Source organism: Nanorana parkeri, unplaced genomic scaffold, assembly GCF_000935625.1.
Source record: "Nanorana parkeri isolate BGI_ZX_2015 unplaced genomic scaffold, ASM93562v1 scaffold141, whole genome shotgun sequence".
Lineage (NCBI taxonomy): Eukaryota > Metazoa > Chordata > Amphibia > Anura > Dicroglossidae > Nanorana > Nanorana parkeri.
The window spans coordinates 2,017,263-2,034,008 of NW_017306409.1; the positions used below are offsets into that span (position 1 = coordinate 2,017,263).

General features: G+C 46.5%; 1 protein-coding gene across 1 annotated transcript in view; it reads right to left on the reverse strand.

Annotated features, from left to right (window-relative positions):
• SLC9A3R1 (SLC9A3 regulator 1) overlaps positions 1-16,391 on the reverse strand; it is a 22,342-nt gene extending 5,951 nt beyond the window's left edge. Inside the window, exons 1-6 of the mRNA XM_018554072.1 lie at positions 16,089-16,391; positions 10,788-10,823; positions 9,990-10,089; positions 8,695-8,768; positions 422-583; positions 88-241 (exon numbers count right to left, since the gene is read on the reverse strand). Of these exons, the coding sequence (XP_018409574.1) occupies positions 88-241; positions 422-583; positions 8,695-8,768; positions 9,990-10,089; positions 10,788-10,823; positions 16,089-16,370 (808 nt within the window). The 5' untranslated portion in view covers positions 16,371-16,391. The remainder of the gene's footprint in view (positions 1-87; positions 242-421; positions 584-8,694; positions 8,769-9,989; positions 10,090-10,787; positions 10,824-16,088) is intronic.
• Between the last annotated feature and the right edge of the window lie 355 nt (positions 16,392-16,746).

Consider the following 16,746-nt stretch of genomic DNA (forward strand, 5'->3'; position numbering starts at 1 on the left):
CCATATGAGTTTGAGAAAGAGGAGGGGGGGGGGGGGGGTCGGAGGATTGAACATGTCATTAGCATGTCGCAATCCAATTTCACTCACCTGACAGGTGTTCCCGTCCTGGGGTCACATGACACTCTTGGAAGTAAAGCTCTGTCTCGGGATCCACCACCAACATAGTTGCTTCTTCACCCGCGGCCTTGATGGCAAGCACCACCTCTCCATGCTGTTTGCCCAGCATGCTCTCACCATTCACCTGCGGGGAAAATAACCGGAGAAGATGCTGTGAGGTGGTCAGGTAATGCTGCTTGTTTGAGCTATACCATATGACTGCCCGGCCTCATATCTCATTTGCCTTTTCCTATCACCAGGATAGGCGTCACCTGTTTTTTGAAGGCTTGTTGCCTGGTAACCTTATCAAAGTAGATGAGCGTACCTCAATGATGCGATCCTTTGGCAAAAGTCCAGCCAGCTCAGCGGGTGAATCAGGATCTACAGCCCGGATGTACTGCCCTGGTTGACTTTTGTCACTGTGTAGGTTAAATCCATAGCCATTTGGTCCTTTCTTCATGATGCAAAGCCTTGGGCGAAATTCCTTCTGTGGAGAAACAAAGTAGAGGTGGATTAAGCTTATGATCGGTTGACAGCAAGTTCGATCTGTGGACCTGTCCCAAGAAGATCTTCCACCCCAACCCAAAAAAAAGATACTATACGAAATAAAGAGTGTTTGCGTCCAAGATAATACTGCATCCAGTTGCCATACTGTGGTCTTGCAGTCACTGGAAGATGGTCAGTGACTATACTTACTGGCACCAATGCCAGGCATCTGTCATTCACAAATATACAAGTTCATATAATCCATTTTTGCAAATGAAGCCCCTGCACAGGCTGGAATCTTTCACTTATCTTAGAGATCCAGTCATGAATGGGGATTTATAAGAAATAATAACTTCCAACAGTGCAGCCTTAGATCTCAGGGGCAGCTGTGTGTGCTGCTATTCACCTGTACTCTCCCCATCAAAGCAGAGAGACTGACTTGTCTCCCATTTAGGACTGATAACCGACACAGTCCAGGCTGCTGGAAGAGGGTAAACTAATTTACCAAAATGTAGTCTCCCCCCAATGTAGCACCTTTGTTATGTGATGCATATTTGAGCACCTGTCATCACTGAGCTCTGGTATTAGGTAAAGACTGCCTCTCCGGGGGTCTTACGGCCCTAAGCATCTGCAAGTTAGGGAGCAAATACAAGTGAATTAAAATGAAGTATCCCAGAGAGGCTGCAACAATAACAATTCAAGTGCAGGCATTAAGATTAGCATAAAGGCCTATTAAAAGGACTCTTAAAATGGTGAAGAATGGAGAAGGAGGTATTGACCCATTTTATGTTCATTTGAACAGAACCCCCCATCTACATAGAACACTTTCTTGCTCCATAGCATAAATAGGTTTACTAAAACCAAAGTGATCATGTTTATGCCTGAAACTGGACATGGCAAGATCAGGTTATCCAAGGGGATGATAAGCTTGTTACCCAAGGGCATGCTCATCAGTCACAGGTACCATTTATACACCTCAGTCCACCAGACGAGCCACGTCAGCAATCCTGGTGGACCCCAGTGCTACAGTAGACAGATTTCCCGGTAGGCAAAGGCTCGCTGAGGATTAGAACTAGTGACAATCAGACCAAACAAATTAATAGTTGTACCTTCAAAGTGTGTGGGTCACATGGGGTCCAACTCAATCAGAAACCTGATTGAGGTTGCATGACTTAATATGTTGGGGTACTATTCCACAAAATGTGAATGTGTGTATTTTAATGTAGTTTTCACCTCAAACTTTTACATATAGTTACATTTCCTTCCAAAAATCACATGCGGGGAACATGTGTGGCCAGATTGAAGAGTAATTACAGGCGACATGTGAAATAAATGCTACCCATTAATTTGGTCTAGAGAGTGAACTCTATGGACTTGTCTTTTTCAACACGACTAACTATATAAATCATACACTGCACCTGTGCTAAAAGAAGAACGTTCACTTAGTTTACCTTAACCTGAGCTCTCTAATCTTCAGCCAGAATCCACATATCACCTCACAGGGCCACGGGGGAATTTCCTGAAGCTTGTGCAACTCTATTCTCCTCACCAAGAATATTCAAACTTCCAAAGCAAGTTGGAATCTAATTGGAGGCTGTGAGGAGCTTAGAACTGACTTCTTTACCCATTTATTTCTAATCTCTCCCAATGAGAGAGGAAGGCATAAGCAGAGGGTGTGTTTGGGAATTCCTCTTTTGCCTCCCCAGCAGGGGTTCTCAAAACACCGCAAAAAAGGGAGAACAACGTACTGATACACTACAGCAAAAATACGCAAGTACAGTATTGGAAGAATATGCCATTTTAACTATAGAATAGCTCCCTATAGACCAACGTCACCATTACAAATACACATCTGCACAGAAAACAAAAAGCCTCACAATTGTTTTAATAAGACAGCACAGTCAGGCTATAGCTGGAACACTTCCATGCAAACAGGACATGGTGACTGCCACTTTAATGGCATCTTCTACAAGCCTAGGCATGCCATCAGAATCTGCACTCTTGTGCTTGCACCATGCACGTAATGGCAAACAAAAGGCAAACACGAGTGTTTAATAGAATCAAGATGAGATGTATCAATGCCAAAGTGTCAGCTCCGCAGCAGTGCAGAAACTTCTTGCACGCACCAAAAAGCCACCCAACGCTCCATATAGCCTGTAAACATATGATGTATTCTCATTTACTCAGCTGTCCAAGAAGAACTCTGTACTTCCCTAATGCAAACACGTATTATCTAGTCACGGTTAAATCTAATCTGTTGCCATAAAATAAGGCCAACAATTCTTATTTTATAGCGCTGCTTTATCAGAGCTGGACAAAGCACAGGAGCCAGGTTGCCAATGCTCCTTAAAAATTTACATCAGGTGTCCAACTTGTGAGGTTCTCTCTAGGGGTCATCAATTAAGCTAGATCCTAGTGCCACGCCAACAGGATCCGCCGGAACTTTTATCAATGAAGCCCTTTTTGAATGCGGAGCAACGCACAACAGGTGAATGTAAAGCTGAATACTAAAATCACAGCGTGACATCTGCAGCCAAGGCAGCTGGTTTAAGAATGGCTTTTAACAGTCAATCTTTAGCTCCTACCTTCCTAAGCACATTTACTACACATGAATGTGCTCCCTCAGCCAGGCAAATCAAGAAAGTTTGTAAATCTGATAGGAAAGCACCGATACTATTATCGCTATGCGTGTCGATGCCGAGTACTCGAGGCCTTCAGCCGGGCACTGCGTCATTACATGGCGCCCGGCTTCCTGATTGGCCAGAAAGCCGGCTCCATGCTTTGTCATTACACGCCACCTGGCTTCCTGAATGGGACTGCCGGTACTCTGATCGGCGAGTACCGAAAAACATACATATCAGTCCTCGATCCCGAAAAATACTGGTATCGGTGCATCCCTAAAAGCTAACCTTTCCCCTTTCTCCAGCAGCCCTTGGTGACCTGTTAGGCCACTGACCAATTGTCCCACCAGATCAGATTTCCTTCTACTTCCTGATAAAGGTATCTGCAGCACGTTTTATGAAAGTATCCCTGGATACCCAACCCACACCTGACGCAGGGATCAGCATGCATGCCGATTGAGGGATACATTCCGTTAGACAGCACTGAACCATGCAGCTTTGTGCATAGTCCGACACTTCACTTTAATCATGTGCTGTACAGGACTTATGAATGGAGGGCTGCTAAACAAACAGGCATGAGCAAAACTAATTTATTTGTTTTTTTAGTACAAGGCGTGTTTATTGTTCAAGAGCCAAAAGGAACCTTGTACTAACAAACATGGAGGCTGCCGCTCTTGGAAACTAAGGATGCACCGATACCGAGTACCGATATTCTTTTTCCGGTACGCACTAATACCGAATAGCGGAAGTCCCATTCATGAAGCCAGGCGGCGTGTAATGGCTCGCCAGCCAGCTTCCCGATTAGCAGGGACGTTGTCCCCATGCTTCGTCACTTTTGACAAGCAGGGAACCGGCCTCTGGCCAATCAGTAAGCCGGGCAGTGTGTAATGATGCACTGCCCAGCTTCTGGAAGTATCGGGCTAGGCATCAGAGCATTTGGGAGAGTACGAGTACTCGCCCAAATACTTGGCATCAGCACCGATACTAGTATTGGTGCATCCCTACTGGAAACCCAACAATACTAGTTGCTTGGCTGTGTCAGACTTCAATACTTTAAGGCGTTGCCTCGGAACAAGCATGCGAAATAGAAAGTCAGAACTCTGGAAACCTGTATTCTTAAGAAAGTTGTTGTCAGGTTGGATACAATCAAGATCTGTGTGCATTTCTTAGGCCTTTCATGCTGGGGGCAGTTGATGCCTGAAAACGCTTGTACCCTTCCTAAAGTGCACCTGTGCTGATGCCATTCTATGCAAAAAAAGGTTCACTAATGCTCCTTTCACCAGCATCACACCCTAAGGCTCCCCATACACCAAGATTTTTTACGTTCAGCCTGCGGGCCATTGGCGCAGTGGTTGTTGAATACCCGGACAGCGCCTGCATCACGCAACTGGACGGAGTCAATGCTGCAAGCCACAAGGTATGGGGGGCCGGTTTTAAAATAAAAAGCACAAGTTTGCTTTATATTCCCCTGAAATAGCATATTCGATTATAGTTGTAGATGAAGACCCCATTTAGTGCAGGTTTACTTGAAGGAAATGGTCAGCTGGTCCAAGAATAGTACCACTGCTGCCAGCTATACCAATGGGTAGGGTGCAGGTGAAAGTCCCCTTTAAACCAATGTCTGAGCACACACCCAGAGCACATAAGCATTATGTGATTGCTGACAGCTGTAGAAAATATATTTTCTAGCAGAGAGCATGTTCACTGGGCTTCATTGAGTCTATTGTAAAACAATTCACAGGATGAAGGGAATATCCGAATGTTCATTTTGGGCGAATGACCAAACTGAATGTTCTGAATATATTTTAATCTCAGGCTGAATGTATTGTAATACCACATTATGGCCAATAGATGGAGCTGAGGAGCACATGAAATAAGTATTACCTATGCTCCATCTATGGGCCATAATGCAGCATCACATCACAATACATTCAGCCTGAAAAGAAAATAATTAGTAATGTTCATTTTTGCTAGGGATGCACCAATGCCTGTGCTGATACTCGTGAAAATTAGAGCTGCAGCTAACGATTATTTTCAAAATCGGTTAGCCGATTATTAGGTTCGATTAATCGGTTAATCGGATAAACAATAAAATAAAGTTTAAAAAAAAGGCTCCAGTGATGGGACTACTAGTTTGTATTGAGGTTGTAGTCCCATCACAGGAGCAAGCTTGGAGCGGTGGAAGTAAAAAAGAAAGATAGTGTGGTGTGCAATATAGTGAAATGGAAAGTGTAAAATTATACAGCAATGAATGCAGAATACCGCCAGCTATAGAGGAATACAACAAATCCCGCAATAGTACATAATAGCTGGAGGCATTCTGCATTGCGCTGTATAATGTACTATTGCTGGGTTTTGTAGTCCTCTATAGCTGGTGGTATTCAGCATTGCACCACTGTATAATGTATTATTGCTGGGATTTGTAGTCCTCTATACAGCGCAATGCGGAATATCACCAGCTATAGAGGGGTACAACAAATCCCAGCAATAGTACATTATACCATGCAATGCAGAATATCACCAGCTATAGAAGAGTACAACAAATCCCAGCAATACATTATACATACAGTGTATAATGTATTGCTGGGACTTGTATTCCTATGTATAACATACAGCACAATGTACCATCAGCTATAGAGGAATACAAATCCCAGCAATACATTATAGAGCACCATGTGTGGGGAAAGTGCATGCTTACCTGAGCAGTCTTCCAGCAACTTGCTTCTGAGATCGGGCCTGTCTATCGGCAGCTGTCATCACCCCACACCTGCTCCTCCTTACTACATCTCCCCGCGTCCCTGTGCCGATCGTGGATGTGGGTGGGCGGTGAGTGTGCGGCGTGTGGAGCATGGATGCGGGCGGGTCTGGCAGCGGCGAGCGTGAGGTGGGGAGGAGGTACGGCGCACAGCGTGTGGAGCTGTGAACAGGGCCAACTGATCGGAAGCCGATTAATCGATTATTGAAAAAGTTGACAACTTTTTCAATAATCGATTATAATCGATTATGTCGATTAGTTGTTGCAGCCCTAGTGAAAATGCCCCGATACCTGCACTGCCCAAGGTCCCATGCTTTCTGGGGATCTTGGCAGCCTTCCTGTGAACCACACAGCACCTGTTTACAGCTCTGGCCACACATCTCTTTACAGGATAACCACACCTCCCGAGACCATCTGGCCCCCTTAGCGAGATCCCCACAGGCATCCTGAGACCCTGGAGACATCTGGCCACCACCCCGGAGCAACACAGAGTATGTGACTTCATATTATGCATTGCTGTATAATGTATTGTTGGGTGTTGTAGTCCTTCTATACCTTGGAGTCAGTGGCAGAACTACCAGGGGCACAGCAATTGTGCCCCTGGTAGTTCTGCCACTGTCCTAAAATCATTAGTCTGCATTCTTTTAGAAAAACCTGATGCAGGACAAAAAAATAAAAAATAAATAAATGTGCATCCCTAGTTTTTGGCCTTATCCAAAGAAAAGGAACATTCACTGATATATGTGCAGGGTGAATGGTCCTGCTAATGGTATGGTAGGTAAAGTTCACCAGCATGCACTAGACTCCCAGATTAACGCAAACTGCTCACATGTAGCTTGGTGCAAACACCTTTTAGGGCTCGTTAACACCAGCCCGCCCACCCGAGTGCATTTTGTAGGGTTGGTGCAATGCGCTGTTACAACGCATCACACAGTTTCCTTTTTTCAACTTTATGGAAGGGTCACAAAAAGTTCAACTGCAGAGTGCTGCGGCATGCAGTGCAGTGAGTTGTGTTGTATACATGGTACGGTAATTCATACACAAAAGGAGAAAGGGGGTGAATTTTAGAGAAAATAAAAAGTGGATGTGCAACAGTAATTAAGAACTGCCTGAAGCACTTCCTGCACTGGTTAGGACAACTAAAGCCACATATACCAAAAAATAACAGAGTTTGGTCAGTACAAAACAGAATAGGAAGGGGGGGAGGGGGAAGGGGGTTAAAGTTTATTAGCTATTTGCAGAAGCTAGAGGAAGTTCGACAGGTTTAAGAGGGTGGTGAGCCATCAGAAGAATAAAAGACAATGCAAAAACCAGTCCTCATTCACACGGCACGTCATTCACTTCTGTATTTCAGTCTTTATTTATATTTTTTTTTAAATAGAGTAGTGTGGCCTTTTTCAACCAGGGTCCCATGGCACCATGGAGAGCGTCCCGGCCTTGCAACGCAACATGCCTGTTCATGGTGCCGGCTGGGCACCATGGAAATAAAATTACACTAATCCTGGAAGGGTGGAATCCATTCAGAAAAGACCTGTCCAGGCATGCTCCACCTACCGCTCTCCGCCATACTGCCAGAGCCATGGTTCCTGATATGGTAGGACTTTGATCTAATGAAAATGGGGGCTCCTGATGTGAAAGGGAACCCTACTTTTCTGTTTTTTCCACCCCCCTTAAAATTATTCCATTTTAGACTGACTTGCTGCAAGGTTTTAAATAAAGGGAGCTGTTGCTGAACAAAGGTTAAGAAATGCTAGAGTAGTGACGGGTTGAACCCCCATCAGGTTCCTGCAGTCCCCCCTGGGGAAAAGTCACCCTCTTATTTGTCCTCGTTACCATGGTGGCAGCGACCAGGGTACCCACATTTTACAGTTATCACCAGAACTGAAGATGAGGATTTGGCCTCACTTCCTGTTGAACCCGACGGGGATCCCCACACTATTCAAGTTGCAGCTTTAACCGGCCTTCAAGGCACATTCCACCTACACACAAATGCCAGCCAGTGGAATAACTACCATTAACAGTTCATAATCCCCCTCAGAAAACATAAATAGCCTTATATTATACCATGGGGCAGTGATGTGCACCATCCCATTGCCACCAATCAGGAGTCGGCAATCCTAAATTAGTGGGGGTCAACTTACTCATAGGGGGGGGGGGCTCAAACGCAGCACCTGACATCACCCAAACAAAATATTTAGTGAATGTAATGCTACAGAAAGTTGTCAGACTGCAGATATGCAATAGAATTAGACAGAGCCTAGGGGCATGCTACAGGAGATGGTCAGACTGCAGCCTTGCTACACTAGGCATCCCACAGGAGATGGCCAGAGCCTGCAGCCATCCCACAAAATGGTCAGAGTTCAGACACATACTATTAGGAGTGGTTGGAAAACAGATCTGCATCAAGACACAGCCATAGACTGGAGACACTACACAAGACTTCTGGAGATCTCCACTGTTACATCCCCTTTACTAATCAACTCTTCCACATTACAGCCCTCTTGAAATGTTATTGGGCCACATTTGATACTTCTCTCAGGAACATCCAATGTAAAAAGATCAGAGAAAAAAAAAACAGAACAGACCGTCTGCAATGGCCCGAGGGCCGCAGGTAGGACATCAGGACACTAATCATCAGTAATTGCTCATTATGGTTTGGAGACATTATTCCCAAAATGTAAAGCCAAAAACTTGGACTTGTGGATACAGCAGGGGAGGTTTTTTTTATTGGTGCACCTTCTCGATTGGGAGGACCTTTAATTGCTGCTGGTGCATTCCTGTCCCAGTGACAACCACTAAATTTCTTGTGTCTGTTACGCCACAGGCGCCAGGGAGACATTTTTATAAGCAGTACGAGTGTAAACTGAAAATTCAATGTTGCTTTTTTATTTTATTTTTTAAAAGGCTAACTGTGGTTGACATGTAAACTCTTAAAAGATCCAATACATAGTATACGTCTGTCTCCTCCTGTCATTTCTCCTCCAGTGATGATACAAGTGCAAGCAAATGGTTATTATGCGTCCCTGCATAGCAGACATTGAATCAAACCAACGGCGGCTTCCTACAATGTACTGACAACCAGTGCAGAAGGCAGACAGACAGAATGGAAGCAAAGCAATGCTTACAGTGGTCTGCGATGACAGTACAGGTAAAGATTAGGGATGCACCGATATATCGGCCGCCGAAACATATCGGCCGAAAGCGGCACTTTTGGCTGAATGTCAAAAGTGCCATTTTTCCTGCCGATACATCGGCGCATCCCTGGTTTCTTTCCTCCCCGCTGGGCGCTGCTCTGTGTCCCAGCGGGGAGGAGAGAAAAAAAGTGACCGCCAGCAGAGCGCTGCAGGAGAAGAGCGCTGCGAGCGGCCGCTGTCTCACCTCCCACACCGCTCAGCCGCCTATCACAGTCTGGCAGAGCAGTGTGGGGGCAGAGACAGCCTGCGCTGTCACAGGAGGCTGTGCTCTCCTCTCTGCTCGCTCCTGTGACAGCGTGTCAGAGAGGAGAGCAAATGCAAACAAACACTCAGTGATCGCTGAGTGTGTACATAATTGACAGTATGGTTACTATATCCTCAATTATGAATGAATAGGAAGTGATCTACGTCACCTCCTGTTCATTCCTAGTTGTAGTTAGTTATAGTAAACATACTCTGTCCTCATGTTATCAATGTATAGAGGATTCCTGTTCATTGATAACTGGGGATACAGAAAAAGAGATTGAGGACACAGTCCCTAATGTTTTCTATTTTAAAAAGCTAAATATCAGGAGTCTGTTTAGACCACCAATATTTCCTCGAAGCCCTTAAGTAAAAAATATTTAATAAAAAATTAAAAATGAAAACGTTTATAAAAATTTGCCTGGCAATTTTTTATTTTGGTTTTCATTTTTTTAAATTTCTATTTCGGTGCACCTCTAGTAGAGCTGCAAATTAATAAAAAATGTTTACGATTTACAGGATACACAACTGTAGGATATTAACAAAAAAGCAAAAAACACAGGTGAAGTAGTTTCCTTTAAGCATGCGACACACTGCATGCAAAGCGGCGCGTAGCAGAGGGAAGCGGTAGCCTGCAGACTTTCTCCTGCAGCGCGTCTTTAAATTTTCGATCTGGCGCATCAACTTGCGAGAGCTAGCGCAGTTGAGCAGATTGAGACGAAAAATGTCATCTTCTGCCAATCTGCTTGCGTGTATAAGCCCACATCAGGATGCAAAGTCCAACAAATTGTTACAAGTGAACTCAGCTCCACGCCTCACAGCTTCTCTGCTCCGCACTGCTTCTCATGCAGTGTGTCACAGGCTTAAGACTCTGAAACTTTGTAGCGGTTAATCTTTATGGGCAGACAGAGGGGGTGCAATCATTGTTTTGGCTAATTCAGTAGTGTTTACATTTCAGCTTGAGCTATTCAGCCCCGTAAACAGGAAAGCAGCAAAAACTAGATAGGGAGAGCGCCACCTTCTGGCCAGAGATCAATTTGAACGGGCTCTCTTTAAAATGTAAGAACAGACTTAAGATCTTCAGGGCGGATGGGTTGTCCTCTGTCACACTAGGACACAACTGTACACACATCTCAGTTAAACCATATTCTAGACTGACAATCAGTGCAGAAGGCAGACAGCCACAATGTAAGCACAGCAATGCTTACACTGGTCTGCGATGACAGCACAGGGAAAGAAAAAATAAATTAATTAATTTAAAAAAGCAGTCACAAGTGGTTATTTTGTGCGTTTTACGGCATTTCCGGTTCTTGAGCCATTCTTCCATCACATAATAGACACAACTAGTCTTCATGAGCTAAGACAGAAAAGCTGAGAAGATCAGACACCTACCTGCTCATTGTTGGACGCCGCCGGCTGTTTATCGATCTGTCAAAACAGAACACAAAAGTTAGAATCCCATCAGGACAACGAGTCCAGCCTGTGAAGGGTTAAACAAAAATGGTACAATGACTATTCAGTGAATTTCAGACACTCTAAAAGATCTGATCACTTGGCCGTCTCCTGCGTCATTCTGACCCTGCCAAGCAAGGAAGCAGATCGAAGCGTGGTCAGTATAGTGGTCTATAGGGAAGAGGTGCAGTCACATGACCACAAAATTAAACAAAGAAGAAGCTATAGAACTATAGAGTAGAACTTAGTTTGCAAAAAAAGTAAATGCAATTTAAAGACTAACTCCAGGACTACCCCAGCTACCCCCGGCACTGCAAGTGTGAAATGCTCTGTCTAGGAGGCTCTCATAAAAGATATACTCAGTGAATGGCAGTTGGCACTCACCTCTTCCCCCTCTCCACTCAGGCTGTAGAATGTCCCTTAGTGTCCTCACTTCTAATGCAAGTCAATGGACCTGCATGAGACATAACGGCATCGGTCCTTAGATCACAAAGCCCAGGGGAGAAGAGGCTGCAAGGACTGGTCTAGCAGCCTGGAGGGAGCCATCAGGACCAAGGATCAGGCAACTAACAGCCTTATGAGCCCCCAGACTAAATGAGCACTTAACCCTTGCAGTGTGGAGGTAAGTTTTTTTTTTTTTTTATTTCCCTGGTGTTCTTTAAAAGTGAAGAACACAATCTGTTGCATTATGGTGCATATTCGTTATACATTTTTTTCTAAATAAATAGATATTTTATTAAAAGGAGAACTATGAGGGGCGTGCTTTTCACTCACCTCATAGTTCTAGCCGACCTGTGACAATGAGACTGTCACAGGTCGGCTCAGTAAATCAGGAGGTGAGCGAACACATACCGGCGTTCGCTCACCTCTGCCGTGACAGGGGAGGGGCTGGATTCCCCCCTCCGATCCTCCAGCGCTGACTGGCGGAACGGACGGGAAAAAAGGGGGGGGGGCGGGTACAGCTGGCTCTGCCTCTAGATAGGCAGAGCCAGCTGTCAGTCACGCAGCTGGGCGGATGCCGGCACAATTGTCGGGATCCACTTCAGCTGCGGTGTCTCAATATACCGCAAGCAGCAGCTCGCGGTATACTGCTGCGTCTCAATAGCTCGCGGTATACTGAGCCTAGGGTGACGGGAGGACGCTAGTTTGTGTCCTCCAGTTACACTAAGGAGAACTATGGGGAAAGGCCTTAACCCCATAGTTCTCCTTTAATAAATATTATATTAATGATCTTTAATTTTATTTTTTTTAAATAATCCACCTAGAGCCGAGCTTTAATAAACCAGGCAGCTCAGTGTCATAACCCACAACATCCAATCAGATTTCAGCTTCCTGCTATGGGTTACCATACTCACATTAAACTATACTTTGTGTTTAGCAATGTAGGGGGATTAAGAAGACCACGCAAACACATCTTGCGCTCGCTGCAATAAACATTCCATCACTACATTTGCTTTTTGTATTGATCTACATTGGACTTCTACTGCCCAAATCCATCTTCAATGTTGGGGAACTACAAGTCCCAGCATGCACCACCTCTCACAACAGCAGCAGACCCACAAAGCGAACAGGCCATGACCTCTAAGCGCAGAAGGAAATGTCAAAGAAAAACAGTCAATGCTCCTGCCAACGATTGCAACACAACGTTGGGAAACGGAACAAAAGTTCATTGCACTGGTGGAGAATGTTTCAGCCGACTCTCCATTGCAAGCAAAGCTGGATTGAGAGTTCACAGCCTGGTCACCACTTTGGTTTCAGTGGTCTGTGGGCAGCTGGTGATTGCTCAGTGGCCTGACTGCAGCTTCCTCAGCAAGTATCCTGCCATAGGTGAAACTTCCAGTGCAGCAACAGGGAATACCTGCCATGGATTGCATGGAAGAAATCAATCACGGTTGTAGTCCCAGCGGAACATGGCTTCATGTTCCATCTCCTTGTATAGCAGAACTCAGACTAGAAGGGGTGGCAGCATTGCTGATAGGATTCTGATAGAAGGATGAGCACACCAGTCTTCTGCTGCTCCTGAATTGTCCAATCACAGGCTGCAAGCCAGAAGATGACCAGCCTGCACTGCTCGTGAGAGGTCGAGGTTTATTACAGGAGGGGGCGGAGACAAGACCGGTCACGTGGGAGAGGGAGCTATTACAGGAGGGGTGGAGACAAGACTGGTCACCCTGCACAAAGAGAGGAGTCTTTATTACAGGAGGGGGCGGAGACAAGACCAGTGACCCCGGACAGGGAGCTATTACAGGAGGGGCGGAGACAAGACCAGTCACCCTGCACAAGGAGAGAGAGCAGTCTTTAATACAGGAGGGGGCGGAGACAAGACGGTCACCCCAGAAAGGGAGCTATTATAGGAGGGGTGGAGATAAGACCAGTCACCCTGCACAAGGAGAGAGCAGCAGTGAGCGGTCTTTAATACAGGAAGCTCCAACTGGAATACTGCACAGATCTGGAAGAAATACAAAGTTTAAGATTCAAGTAACAGTACCCATGACTCTTTATTTGCTGATCGCGGAGTTCAACTTTAAAGTCTAAAGCCAAAACCCTTTTCTTTGTTTCGGATAAAGTGAAAGATTACACCCCCACGGAGGATTTGATTCCCATCGGTGGCCCTGCTGGGAAGATCCACCCTCTCTATTTACTTACTAAACTCTGCTGATAAAAAGCAAACATATAATCGTCACCACAGAAGATCGCCTGACAAGGAATGGAGGCGAGCCAGAGCCGCGTCAGATGAAGGTTTATTCTCTGCATTACCTTTTTGTTTTATTAAGCAATTTCTTACTAAGGAAATGTTTAATTTTTCCACTGAAACAGTAACTTGCTCATTTCACAGCGATTAGTCACTCAGCAACAATCACTCACCTCTACGGCTTTAATAAAAATTGCCGAAGGAGTGCGATTTGTAGCAGCAACCTAATGAAGTCGAAGAGTTTCACCTGGAGCAATGACTGCAGAGATTAAATCTAAAGCTGAACTCTGCTTGGACTTATACATTATAAAAGGTATTACAACTTCCTCTACCCCTAGACTTGGAGAATTTAATACATGCAGGGGGATGGGCACTGCAAGGGTTAAATGCTCATTATGTCTAGGGGGGTAGAGGAATAAGCTGTAATACTTCCCGTATTCCCTGCACTCTGCGTCCGGCCCCCAGAAGCTGCTTCTCTTTGACACCCCGGCTGGCGGTCACACTCAGCCGTCATCACCTTTAATGCAGGACCAGCAGCCCTGTATTGCATGTTAGGATGGCAAGGGACCTCCTACAGCCTAGAGAAGAGGGGCCGCCTACAACCCTAGAGCACCGGAGAGAAGGGGAGTGAGGAATAGGGCAAGTATTGCAGGTTACTGGCCAGCGGTTACATGCCGGAGTCATCGAGTAGAATGCAGGGCCAATAGTCCACTTCTCCCTCAAATCAATAGACTTAACGAGCAGTTGATCCATGTAATGCAGAGGAAGGGGAGGCACCGCAAGGGTTAAAGGCTCGGTAAATCCAGGGGTAGTGGTGTAACCTGTAAAACTTCCCATATTCCTCAGGATTCCATCATTATGTGCAGCCGCTCCCTCGGAGCCTCTTCTCTAAAGTACTCCGGCGTCAAGTACGATGCAGGGCCAATAGCCCATTCACCCCCAATCTCTAGACTTAAGCATTTGACCCTTGCAGTGAGGGAAGTGGAGCGGATGACATGCCAAGGGTATGTTCACTTTAATTGCCAGCATTGACGAATTATAACGGCGAGGAATTGTCTGACATGGCCCCAGGGGGGGGGGGGGGGTTCAAGTGCTCCCAAGGTCTAGAGAAAAATCAAAGCTCCGGATCAGGGAACCAGCCGAGAAGCGCAGCACTGCCAGCCAATCCCCAGAAGGCAGAGCTGGCATTGAACATCTAGAAATACTTCCATTGTCGTCAATGGAAACACATCCTGACTCGTGAATGTAACCGGCAGGCTTGTAGAACAGACGGATCGGATCTTCCATGTAGATTCTTACAGCTCGTGTTGCCGATCTCAACCCTCACATAAGGGAAATGGTACCGGGAGATCAGGATGACAGACACACCGGATCGGTTCTGAAATGTTTGCTCTTCCCTATCCACACACACCACATTTATTGCCACCTCAGTCCTCCTAGAACCGATCATTTCATCACCAAACATCCTCCTTCTCTAGGGAACTCAGTCAGATCTCTGCAGTTGGTTCCCAACTCCGCCCACTGCAAATACATGTCAATAGGGTCTCATGCATGGTTAGGATTGCCAGCAGTAAAATGTCTGCAGTTGGGCTCCCAACTCCACCCACCGTGGAATCATTTCAAGGGGGTCTCATGCCGTGTTGGGATTTCCAGCAGTGGAATCCCAATAGTGGAGTTTCCAATTTCGCTCACTGCAAATTGATTTCAAGGGGATCTCATGTTCAGTCTAGGGAACCCCAGCAGCGGAATATCTGTAGTTGAGTTCCTATATCCACCCACCACGACTTAAATTTCAAGGGGGCTCTCATACCCTGTCTGGGGAACTTAGAAAGAGGTGCCATTCGTAAATGAGCCCCCAACTCTGCCTACTGGAAATTCATTTCAAGGGGGTCTCACTCCCTGTCAGGGGGAACTCCAGCAGTGAAATCTTTGCAGTTTTTTTCCCCATTCATTTCAAGGGGCCCCTCACACCCTGTCTGGGGAACTCCATTCATGGAATGTGTAGATGGGTTCCCAACTCCACCCACCCTGATTTCAAGGGGCCCTCATGCCCTGTCTGGGGAACTCTAGCAGTGCAATCTGAATAACTAAGCCCCCAACTTCACCCATCATGATTTCAAGGGGCCCTCTCGCCCTGCCTGAGGAACTCCAGCAGTGGAATCTGTAGTTGAGCTCCTAACTCCACCCATCACAATTTCAAGGGTCTCTCATGCCCTGTCTGGGGAACTCTAGCAGTGCAATCTGAATAACTAAGCCCCCAACTCCACCCACCCTAAATTCATTTCAAGGGGGTCTCACACCCACCCCGCCATGATCCACTCTTGTCATGTGACCTCTCCTTCAATATGGGGCAGCGAATGCAGATTTGGAGCATGCATCCCAGGTACAATCGCATACATACGAGGGTCACCCATTGGACTGCAGGTGCAAGAAATGCCCATATACAGGTGGAGTTGCCAGATCCTCGCCCCCAGGTCTACACCTAGCTCTGAATGAGCACCTTTGGGTAGACTGCCTTCCAATCAGAACCATCTGCAGCACAGCAGTACCTGGGAAGTGTCTTCTGCTTGTTCCTCGGGTCCCTGCACCTCCAGGGTGAGCTGCTCCGTGGCCGCCCGGATCTTGCCGACCACCTGCTGGTGCCCCAGCTCCCTCACGTCCTCCCCGCACACCCGGATCAGCCTGTCACCCGCCTTGAGTCCGGCTTTGTCCGCGGGCGAGCCGGGCTCCACCAGCTTAACGTACTGCCCGGGTCGGTTCTTCTCACTGTGCAGGTGGAAGCCATAGCCCGAGGGCCCCTTCTCCAGCACACACAACTTTTCCGGTGCCATCCCTCGCCCGCTCAGCGACGCAGAATGTCAGCGGAGAGCCAAAAAAACGTCACTTATAGCAGCGGAGAGCGAGCAGCGCGGAGACTGGCACCGCCACCCGCCAATCACAGGGCGGCCCCGGGCGAAATGGCGAGCTGTCATTGGATGGGATGAGTACAGGAAGGAGGCGGCCATGCAAATGAGGCGAGGCGCTCCTACTCCGTCCGGGCTTAACCGCTGCAACAAGTGACTCACATGACCCGGGGTGGACACGTGACCAGCAGAGAAAGTTTTTCGGCAACATTGTTGCAGAGTTCTTATTGTAATCTTTCTCTTAAAGAGACCCCGTCACCGATTTTTTAAAATGGCAGATAAAAGCACAGACAGATCAAGTGTT